This window comes from Oreochromis aureus, linkage group 22 (genome assembly GCF_013358895.1).
Source record: "Oreochromis aureus strain Israel breed Guangdong linkage group 22, ZZ_aureus, whole genome shotgun sequence".
Lineage (NCBI taxonomy): Eukaryota > Metazoa > Chordata > Actinopteri > Cichliformes > Cichlidae > Oreochromis > Oreochromis aureus.
The window spans coordinates 8,411,854-8,423,670 of NC_052962.1; the positions used below are offsets into that span (position 1 = coordinate 8,411,854).

Consider the following 11,817-nt stretch of genomic DNA (forward strand, 5'->3'; position numbering starts at 1 on the left):
ATAAAGAATAAAGAGAAACAGGAACTCAATAGTGTGGATGCATAAAGCATCCACACAATCATCCTCCAGTCGAGGAAGAAAGATGTAATGGCAGCAAAAGAGGTGTGCAGCATTTGAAATGTCAAGAAGGCCTTCTTCCTCAAGGTTGTGAAGAACATCGTAGTAAATGCATGCAACGGCCACCCAGAGGTCTCTCCACAGTCGCTCTATTCTGAAATATATATATAAAAAAAATATTTAAATTAGGTATGGCCTTTCTTTGGTGTGTATGAGAAATTCCTGCTTGTTTCTAACCCTACATGAAATGTGTGCATGACAACAGTAATAATATATTATCAGGGCATGTAGGAAGGACCCAGGCATATCACTTAAAAGGTGCCAAAAGGGTTGTAATGATCAGTGGCAATACATGAGATGACAACCAGACCATTAACACAGAATGAACATTCAGGGAAGGAAGTAACAGACTGGAAAAGGTGTGTGAATAACTAAAAATAGGGCAGAGTCCTGAAGGCTCTTTGGGGTTTGTAGGACCTGTCCAATATTTTCTTCCTTGAGGGGTAAATAATGGAAATTGAAAGAAACAACAACAACAACAAAAACACCTGACACATATGAGACAATATATCCTGCTGGATAGGGCACTGTTCTCTAAAGACATTTTACTATAAAACTTTTTTCATAAAACTATTGTTACGTTCTTTGTCTAGGCGAGTATCGAACGCAACAAGAAGTTGGCCCACCCACACACCACCCAAATAAGTACACAAACCACAATATCTTCTAAAAGTGCTAAGCAGCCATTTATTTTGCTTCAGCTGTGAGCAGTGCCAAAAATAACAAACAAAACTCCCTACTGGGCCCTGTTTCAGAAAGCCGGTTTAGTGCAAACTCTGAGTAAGTATACCCCGAGTTAACGAAAACTCTGGGTTTTCGGTTTCACAAAGCGAGTTTAGATTAATTCTGGGTGAGTTACTATGACGACACACTCCGTGAAGCTAACCTGCCCCCTAGCAGGTTTACTTCAACTAACCCTGACCTTCTCCGCCTCTTTGTCGGAAACCTGACTGTAGGAAGTGTCAGACATGGCGTGCCCCTTCCTTGAAGAGCCAGTAGATGTTGAAGCCCAAATTCTCCGCAGAGCTCTCCGCTGGGAGAGAGTGATTAGAGCGCGTTTGGACATTTTATCATTTCCTGATGATTTTCTGTGTGAACGTTACCGTTTTTCAGGATAATCCATAATTTATTTGAATAACATCCTCAGGCCTTATATTGCTCATGTGACACATCGCGGACATTCTCTCAGTTCTGTACATATTATTTGTATTGCACTTCGTTTTTTTGCAAACAGGAGCTTTCTGTATAATACTGGTGACGCTGAGCACGTTTCCAAGGCTACCGTCTGTCGGGCAGTCAGGAATGTGACAGTTGCACTGAAACGTCTCCTGTACTTGTTTGTGGTGTTCCCCGGTCATAGACCCACAAGATTTATCAAAGAGGGATTCCACAAAATTGCAGGTATCAGGATGAACAAAACTTAATTCATGATGTGGTGATACTTGAACTACTACTTAAATTTTACATTTATTATCAGGGTTCCCAGGCGTGATTGGCTGTATAGATGGCACTCACATTCCAATCATTGCTCCTTCAGTAAGTGAAGGAGACTATGTGAACAGGAAGTCTTTCCACAGCATTAATGTACAGGTACATAGTTCCCTGTAGCATTTCAAACTAACAAATTATTTCATTATAGTAATGGAGTATAGTAATTAACCTCTTATGTAGGCACTTGTGTCTTGCGGGGTTATTGACTCAGAGGATGTCCCTGCAGAGATGCCTTCAGCCACAGGGCGCCCACTGTTTTGGCTGAGGGACAACTGCTCCGCCTCTGTGAGTGGTGGTGGTGGAGGACCCCCACCTGTTTTTCGGGCCTCCGCTTTTTTTCTGTTGGCTATAACGGGTCACATTTGAGCATACAGAGTAAGCAAATATGTACTTGTAATGTGCTCAGATAATTTCAATAAGTGCTTACAGAAAGAAAATGAATGTAGCCTCTAACTGCAATTGATTTACATAGGACAAACAGACCAAGCACTATGGCTCATAATACAATTACACCGTACCTGTTTGGACTATATTTTTATATTTCATTTTTACTTGCTGCCAGGAACGTTTGGGGCCTGTTGGGTTGCACCTGCGCTCACATCACATCACAAAATAAAATGTATAAAATAAAAAATAAAATGAAATGTAATAAAATAACGTGTTAAATGGGTGGAAATCCCTAGATCAATTTTTAAATTAACACTCACGCATTGACTCTGTCGGCTATGTTTTGCCATGCATGCTCCCTTTCTTTTGCAGCTGAGGCTGTGTTACTTTTTTTCCGCAAAATTTGCATGTTATCGGCGTATGCTGCCATCAGAATCTCGGCCTCAAGCGCTGTAAAATACATTGACCGCGCCTTCTTTCCCTCCGTCTCCATGGTGACTCGCTTAATCTGTGCTCCACTAATCAGGGCTTTATGCGCGCGCTTAACTTGGGGTTAAAGCAACTCCGGGTTGATTGAACTAATTGTTATCAGCCTTTCTGAAACCGAATATTCTGAGTTGGACAGTTCGGGGTTACTCAACCCTGAGTATCATTTTTAACTCTGAGTTTTCTAAACCGGCTTTCTGAAACAGGGCCCTGGTCCCTATGCTGTCCTACACAAAATAAAAACCAACCAAAAGACAATCCACTTACCTAACTTTCTAACAAAAACAGGAGAAAACTTAATCAACAAAAATGGCTTCTCACGCCTACTAGGCTGCTGCAGTGAAGGATATATACACACACACACAAGGTGAACAAAATGTACGATCGCTACTTGACAAGACTATTTACAACTATTTACAAAACTAAGACACTAACACCAAACACACGAGTGGAACATGGTGGATACACAGACGGACCAGCCAGCACAAAGACAGAAGACGCGACTTAAATACACACAGAGAAACACAGGGAGATTACACACAGGTGGGGAACACAGCTGGGAATAATCAACCAGACGAGACAGAGGTAAAACTGAACACACTCACATGAGACGCAGACCTTCACAATAAAACAGGAAATGAGAACACTACACCAAGACGAAGACCTGACACTGAGAGACAGAATGACACATGGACCCTGAACTAAACTAAACGTAAGATACAACCGAGAACAAAATCCTTAAACATGACATAAAACAAAACACTGACAACATTAAATCATAACATTATACCCTTTAAATGTTTATGTATTTTTAAATAATGGAAATAAAGCTGCAACACCTTCCATCTTATGTCAGAAACATTTGAGGTTGACAGTATTTTATGAGAACAAACCTTTGATTGTGCACACTCATTCCTGAAATGAAACTGCCTCTTCCTGTGCCACGAACAGTAAACATCAGCCGTGCAACCTCCACATTTTCCCATCCGTGGTTGCAACGAATCCTGAAAACAAAGAAAAGTACCTCAAAACATTCGAAGCTTTAAACAAACTTAAGTTGTTCTTTATTATCAGATCTATGCCTTAATCAGAGTGTTTTTAAAAAATGTAAAAGAATCCTTAAAATCTTTGATTGCTACTGCTCTAGAAGGCATAAAAAAAAAAATTGTCTCATGAATGCACTTTCCAGCATGTGTCAGTATGAAGTTTAATTTAACACAGCTGTTAAAACATTTTTCAGGATTTACCGGGTTGGTAACAATTATTTAGATTTATTGAATTTATAGGAAATTACACAAGTGCCATCTTGTATCATTATGATCTGTGTAAAGAGACAAGTTTAAGAATATTTTTGCAAAAATACGTTAAAGTTGGAAGTAATTGGCCGATGTTCCAATCTTGAAGATCAGCTGTGCCCATTTGTTGCACATTGTGGGAATGGAAAAGTTGAGGCCCTTGCAGGCTACCCACAATTTTCCCCAAACTGAGCGACCCAGCTAATTCAACACCTTTACCAAGCAGTGCTGTTATGTAATTGGATACAAGGGGTGAGACAGTAATATTTTCCCTCCTTGGTTGTAGCTCCCTGACATTACAAGGGTAATCATTTTATGATGTCGGGTTCAGTGTTACACCAGGATTTCAAATACAGTATCATCATCAATAAGAATTAGTATTATCATTTCAGAATTGTAGGTAACCACTTTTAAATGCCATAGACTACTTATTTGTTTAATTTGATGTATTCTCTCTAGGAGAAAGCAGAGGGAATATCCCGTTTAAGTTATGCTATCTGTTTAAGTTTAGATTTGTAAAGATATTGACCATATCCTTTTCTGAAAGTGTGGATATAATGGATGGGGTAAGGTACTGTCATGCCACAACTTTATAGTTGTTAAATTCTGGGTACAAGTATACATGCCCATCTTGTACATGTTTTTTAATATTATTATTATCATCATCATCACCATCCTACCCAATTACATGTTTCTTTTACTCAGGTTATGCTGTTTTAATGACTTTACAGTATAATTTACATTGTGTTCCTTCAATTTTCCCTAATTGTATGTTATATTAATCCCATATTTCCGTTTTAATATTTCTAATGTTTGCCTTGTTTTCTTCGCTGCCTGGTCTGCTTCTGTCTCGCCTGTATGGATGCATTTACACCTAAATTTCCCCAACAAATGATGTTTTAATTCACAACTACTCCAGTGAAACACGAGTCTCCCATCTTCCTGATACCGGTCTCGAGTTTTTGGTCACCAAAGCATACACCAACTTCATACTGACGGACATATCACTGCCCTATTCCCGCCTTGTCTGACCGTGTTTTGTGGCTTTGGTTCACTTTACCTCACTCTTCCCCATTCTTGTCATTAAATCAGGCCGTTCTGCAACCATGGCAGCCATTCACTCTATGGCTTTATTCATGGTGTATTTTACCCCTTCACCAAATGCCGTTCTCGTTTCCCACATTATATTTGCAGTGTTCGTCTATCTATTAGTGATGCGCGAATCATGAACGAATCGTTCAATACTCGAGAATCACTTTACTGACTCGTGAATCATGATTCACAAGCGCAACTGACTCACTGACTCATCCCTGTTGCTGTTAGCAAACTAATTTCACTAGTAGAAATATATCTAGCTTATAATTCAAATTGTGAAGAAAAACACAACATCCAGTATCTTAACAAAAACATTTCTGCTCTGAACTGGAAGAAAAAACCCTGAGTAGAAGCTCACATCAAGACAATAGCTCCTCGGTTCACAGTAGCAACGCTCTGCTAACATGCTAACAGCACATTTGAGCTACTCACCCCCTCCATTCCTGCGCTGAATCGTAGGGGAAGCAAATCACTCATGACTCACTAACCCCCTCCCTCCTGTGCTGAATCGTAGCGTAAGCAAATCACTCAGGACTCACTAACCCCCTCCCTCCTGTGCTGAATCATAGAGCGCGCGAATCACTCATGACTCGCTCACCCCCTCCCTCCTGTGCTGAATCATAAAATCACTCATGACTCGCTAACCCCCTCCCTCCTGTGCTGAATCATAGAGCGAACGAATCACTCACTCACTCACTCACCCCCTCCCTCCTGGCTCGCAGCTACTTCTTCTTCTTCTTCGTTGGCAACCAATGTTAAGGCGCACTACCGCCCCCTGGCTCACAGCTCAGTGGACATTTAGATGAGAAAATATATATTTGACACATGTAAGGAAAATACTAATAAAATAAAAATAAACAAAAGAAATGTTCCCTTTAGAAATTCTTTTGCTCTTTTTTGGTATATAAAATAGTTGTTTTCTTTAAGAATCACTCATCTTAGCAGTAGGATTTACACTAAAAGAGAAAAAAATTAAGTTTGAGTGAAAATGTACATTTTTTGCACTCTCTGGTCAACTCACTCAGTGACTCAAATGACTCAAAAAACCCAATTCACTTTGGTGAGTGACTCATTAAAACTCGATTCAGTAAAAAGAATCAAATTTACCATCACTACTATCTATCAACATCTGTGGAGTATGGTTTTATACCGAGTATCCTATTTTGTAGAGCACAGCATGTAAAGGTTAGCTCGGTTAGCAGGATGGTAGCATGTAGCGCTTAGTGAGACACGCATCAGACGAGTTGAGCAAAGACCCCGTCTGTGTACTTTTATACGTGACCAACGGATTTAAATAAAATTAACGTTTCAAAAGACAAACTTGAAGATAAAACATAATATACTTACCGGAGAACCGCCAGGGTTTGCCGCTGCCATCTTGCTGCTCCTGAATTCAAAACTGCCTCTGCAGACAGGCAGGGGAGGCGCGGAAATTTTCTTTGAGTTAGTCAAACGTTTTCCTCAGTTCGAGTAGATGATAAAATAAAAGAAAAATGAATGGGATTTTAAGTAGGACTAGGCGTCCTGTAATGATCTCTATTTAGGAGAAAAACTTAATCCCTCACCTCTAAACAGCTCTCTTTTCAGGAGACACACTGCTGGCTAACGATGTCATGTGATCAAACAGCGTAATTTAATTGGCTGAGAGCCGCTCGACTCGATCTAGTGCTGATTGCTCTGGCTTGGGTCATTTAAGTTCATCACTTTTGCAGTTGAATTTTGCAGGCGAATTTTTGCAGGTGAATTTTTGCTGGTGAATATTTGTGGTGAATTTTTTGCAGGTGAATTTTTTCAGGTGAATATTTGATGGTGAATTTTTGCAGGTGAATTTTGCAGGTGAATTTTGCAGGTGAATTTTTGCAGGTGAATATTTGATGGTGAATTTTTGCAGGTGAATTTTGCAGGTGAATTTTGCAGTTGAATTTTTGCAGGTGAATTTTGCAGGTGAATATTTTTGCAGGAAATTTGGAGGATAAAAATTCAGTGTTATAAATTCAATGTCTAAAAATAGTTGGATTCTGATGATACTATATTTCTTCCATAGTCTAATAACATTTTTTCAATTTTATAGATGACATAGATGGGATGGCTACTGGATCACAGCAACTCCCTGATGCTTCCACATTGCGAGGTACTGAAATTATTGTATTCTGTGTTATAGACTTTGCAGTTGTATTGATAAAATATTTAAAATTTACATTTTTATGTATTTAGATAATGTTATTGCAGTTCTGTTTGTACTTTGCTGTGTAGTTAATACCATTTACAGTGAGGAAAGTAAGTATTTGCTATTTTGCAAGTTCTCCCACTTAGAAATCATGGAGGATCTGAAATTTTCAGCGTTGGTACATGTCCACTGTGAGAGACAGAATCTAAAAGAAAATTCGGAAATCACAATGTATGATTTTATTAAAATATTTTTGTATATTACTGCTTAAAATAAGTATTTGAACACTTGCTTATCATGCAGATTTCTGACCCTCAAAGACCTGTTATTCTGCTTTTAAACAGTCCAACTACACTCTGCTCATGATTCTAATTTAGCAGCACCTGTTTGATGCCATTAGCTTTCATAAAGACACATGTGCACCCCACAATCTGTCAAAAGTGTTGCAGCAACATGAGTAAAACCAAAGAGCTGTCCAACGACACAAGAGACAAAACTTTAGACCTTCACAAAGCTGGAAAGGGCTCCAGAGTCACTGCCAAGCAGCTCGGTGCAGCGACAGTGCTGCGTGCTGCGCATGTGCGTGTGCGCGATGGAGCGCGTGCAGGTGACTGTGCGTACCCTCTGCAAGACTCCTGCAGGCGCCCCTGAATGGAAGAGGCTAATGTCTTCCTCGGACTGGAGCCCCACGTAAGATCTCAGCTCGTGGGGTGTCAGTGATGCTAAGAAAGGTGAAGAATCAGCCCAGAACTACACGGGACGAGCTGGTCAATGACCTGAAGAGAGCTGGGACCACCGTTGGCAAGGCTACTATCAGTAATACACTGAGACGTCATGGTTTAAAATCATTCATCACACTGAAGGTTCCCCTTCTTAAGCCAACCCATGTCCAGGCCCGTCTGAAGTTTGCCAGGGACCATCTGGATGATCCAGAGTCATGGGAGAAAGTCCTGTGGTCAGATGAGACCAAAATAAAACTTTTGGTCTAAACTCCATTGTTGGGTTTTGAGGAAGAAGAAGGATGAGTCTCATCCCAATAATACCATCCTACAGTGAAGCATGAGGGTGGAAACATCATGCTCTGGGCTGTTTTTCTGCACAGGGGACAGGACCACTGCACTGTATTAAGGAGAAGATAAGCGGGGACATGGATTGTGAGATTTTGGGCCAAAACGTCCTTCCCTCAGTCAGAGCATTGAAGATGGGTTCTGGCTGGGTCTTTCAACAAGACAAAGACCTGAAGCACTCAGCCAGGAAAACCAAGGAGTGGCTCCGTAAGAGGCATTTCAAGGTTCTGGAGTGGCCTCACTAGTCTCCAGACCTCAGTCCAATAGAAAATCTGTGGATGGAGTTAAAAGTCTGTGTTGGCCCAAAACATGACAGATCTATAGAAGATCTGTGTGGAGGAGTGGGTCAAAAGACCTTCTGCAATGTGTGCAAACCTGGTGAAGAACTACAGGAACTGTTTGGCCGCTGTAATTGTTAACAAAGGCAATATTAATATAGTTTGACTCAAGTGTTCCAATACTTATTTTACAAAGAAATATACAAAAAACTTGTTATAAAATCATACAATGTGATTTCCGGAATTTTCTTTTAGATTATGTCTCTCACAGTGGACATGTACCTATGATGAAAATTTCAGACCCCTCCATGATTTCTAAGTGGGAGAACTCGCAAAATAGCAGGGTGTTCAAATACTTACTTTCCTCACTGTATGTATTATATAAACACCCAGCACGCCCCTGCGGGCGGTTTATCCTTCAAGCTCGGGTCCTCTACCAGAGGCCTGGGAGCTTGAGGGTCCTGCGCAGTATCTTAGCTGTTCCCAGGACTGCGCTCTTCTGGACAGAGATCTCCGATGTTGTTCCCGGGATCTGCTGGAGCCACTCGCCTAGCTTGGGAGTCACCGCACCTAGTGCTCCGATTACCACGGGGACCACCGTTACCTTCACCCTCCACATCCTCTCGAGCTCTTCTCTGAGCCCTTGGTATTTCTCCAGCTTCTCGTGTTCCTTCTTCCTGATATTGCTGTCATTCGGAACCGCTACATCGATCACTACAGCCGTCTTCTTCTGTTTGTCTAGCACCACTATGTCCGGTTGGTTAGCCACCACCATTTTGTCCGTCTGCATCTGGAAGTCCCACAGGATCTTAGCTCGGTCATTCTCCATCACCCTTGGGGCATCTCCCATTTTGACCTCGGGACTTCCAGGTTATACTCGGCACAGATGTTCCTGTACACTATGCTGGCCACTTGGTTATGGCGTTCCATGTATGCCTTGCCTGCTAGCATCTTGCACCCTGCTGTTATGTGCTGGATTGTCTCTGGGGCATCTTTACACAGCCTGCACCTGGGGTCTTGCCTGGTGTGATAGACCCCAGCCTCTATGGATCTTGTACTCAGAGCTTGTTCTTGTGCTGCCATGATTAGTGCCTCTGTGCTGTCTTTCAGTCCAGCTTTGTCCAGCCACTGGTAGGATTTCTGGATATCAGCCACCTCCTCTATCTGCCGGTGGTACATACCGTGCAGGGGCCTGTCCTTCCATGATGGTTCCTCGCCTTCCTCCTCTTTCTTGGGTTTCTGCTGCCTGAGGTATTCACTGAGCACGCTGTCAGTTGGGGCCATCTTCGTGATGTATTCGTGGATGTTTCTTGTCTCATCCTGGACTGTGGTGCTGACACTCACCAGTCCCCGGCCCCTTCCTTCCGCTTAGCGTACAGCCTCAGGGTGCTGAACTTGGGGTGAAACCCTCCATGCATGGTAAGGACCTTTCTTGTCTTTATGTCAGTGGCTTCTATCTCCTCCTTTGGCCAGCCTATTACCCCAGCATATATATATATATATATATATATATATATATATATATATATATATATATATATATAGATATATAATTTTTTTTTTTTTTTTTTTTTTTTGCTAGAAAAATCTATCAATGACAATGAAGAAATATTAACTTCTGTGACTTCTGATTTGCCTCACTTCTCCGAGACTGCAGCTCAAGGTACATTTTCAATGCTGTACTCAAAGTTTGCCCAACATATCTTATGTAATGAGCTGGGATCTGTGAGTTAGTCCTGTTCAGAGACAAATCCAGTGAAATGTGCAGTAACGTATTTTAACACCGCACATCACGTATGATAACGATGCTCTCTTGTTTCATTAATGCCACTTGCATCTCTGTTTTTCATTGCATTAAAATGAAATCAGACTTTACTATTAACACTACTATGCTGATTACGATAACCTGGGATTGTGTATAGAACAATATTACTAACCATCAGTACATTTTCACATGGTCGATTGTTAGTTGTTCCATTCCTAATTGTGACACTAATGCTTTATGACTAGTATTTTGATGCTTCATCAGCTTTGGCCAAGCAAGATTTGGCCTGTGCAAAATCTACATCATTTCCCAGTAAACTTATTACCCAAGGTATTGTTGACTTCATCCAGTTCAGCAGCATTGCCATGTGTATAGTTAGTATAATAGAACTGGCTGTCACTGTCCCTCTGTGCCCATGGTGTTTGATTGGTAGGCAGAAAGCCTCTTTAAGCCCATACATTTATACTGTGCAATATTTTTTAGATGACCAGGGGAATGATGCCTGTGTGACTTCTGGTTCACCTCCTGTCCCTGACTCAGTTACTAAAGGTATGATATAAATCAGATGCCATGTCCATCACTAGGCACTATGTGCAGTCAACACCAACATCATGTGGTTAGACATTATATAACATATAAAGAAGCTGAATGTATTTTGTGTTTACCAAGCAGTGTGATGAACTATCATGTTAATGAAAACAATCAAACTTTAAATTTTATCAGGTCTACAGTCTATTTATTATCACACACAATTTGTTTAGACAAGTACCAGCTTGTTTTCACAGTTTTGAACACCATCTCTACCTACAAGTGCATCTCACATGATCTTTTTAAACTTCAAATTTGTTTTGTTTTATTGAACAGGTTTACATGTTTCATCAAGGAGGTGTGTGAAGAGACCATGGTCTGAGGAGGAGATAGGAGCGGTGATGAAACATATGAAGCCTTTTATTGAAAACGGTATCACTGTCACCAACCAGCAGTGTCTGAAGTGCAAAGAAAAGGAACAACCTATCTTGGAGACGAGATCTATTCAAAACATTCGAGATTTTGTGCGCAACAGAGGACTGGCCTTTAAAAAAAATAAATAAATGTTAAACACTAAATGCACTTTTTGACAGTCTGAGCCTTTACCTTTCTGGGCCTGATTTCAAGGTTAGTGTTCTCCATTCAAAAAGTATGTAGTTGACTTCACTGTGCTCACAGGCAGTGTTTTGTTTTGATGTGTGGTTAGCCTGAGTCTTTTAATGCCAGGATTCACTTTTATTTTCCTTCAATAATTGTTACAATGCTGTCCTTTTAAGGAATTGATTATTGAGTTGGTTATATTAAATATAGTTCAGTAATTCAACAAATGTGTTGTGTGTTGATATAAGTCTTATGTATAAGTCATGGTGTCAGCCCGACTCACCCCTGGTGTGCAAAGGTGCTGTTTTATTGGTCAGCCACTCAGTGCCAGTTTCTTCAGGACAATGAAAACTCTATAATACATAGTTTGTTCTAGTTGATGCAAGCACTGTTGTGTTATGCTTCTAGTTGTTTTAATGACACTTTGACCACCTGTTAGTAGATCACAACAGATATGATCTGTGGTGTTTTATGTAAGCTTGTATGTCAGATTGTAATGCTCATCAGAGAAAACCAAAATGTAGTCTTTTTATTATTTTTA

General features: G+C 40.7%; 1 protein-coding gene and 1 long non-coding RNA gene across 3 annotated transcripts in view; one reads left to right on the plus strand and one right to left on the minus strand.

Moving 5' to 3' along the window:
- Window positions 1-11,589, plus strand: part of LOC120435510 — a 28,107-nt gene extending 16,518 nt beyond the window's left edge. The window contains exons 2-5 of one of the 2 annotated variants that reach the window (XM_039605259.1): window positions 6,943-7,002; window positions 9,966-10,046; window positions 10,632-10,697; window positions 11,013-11,589. In XM_039605259.1, coding sequence (XP_039461193.1) covers window positions 6,943-7,002; window positions 9,966-10,046; window positions 10,632-10,697; window positions 11,013-11,239 — 434 coding nt within the window. In that variant the 3' untranslated portion in view covers window positions 11,240-11,589. The remainder of the gene's footprint in view (window positions 1-6,942; window positions 7,003-9,965; window positions 10,047-10,631; window positions 10,698-11,012) is intronic. The other variant, XM_039605260.1, reaches the window with a different exon arrangement.
- On the minus strand, window positions 63-6,258 carry LOC120435511. Its single transcript, XR_005609783.1, has 3 exons — window positions 6,219-6,258; window positions 3,375-3,485; window positions 63-211 (listed from the first exon to the last, which is right to left on the minus strand). It is a non-coding gene; the product is annotated as an uncharacterized LOC120435511 (long non-coding RNA).
- Window positions 11,590-11,817: the final 228 nt, after the last annotated feature.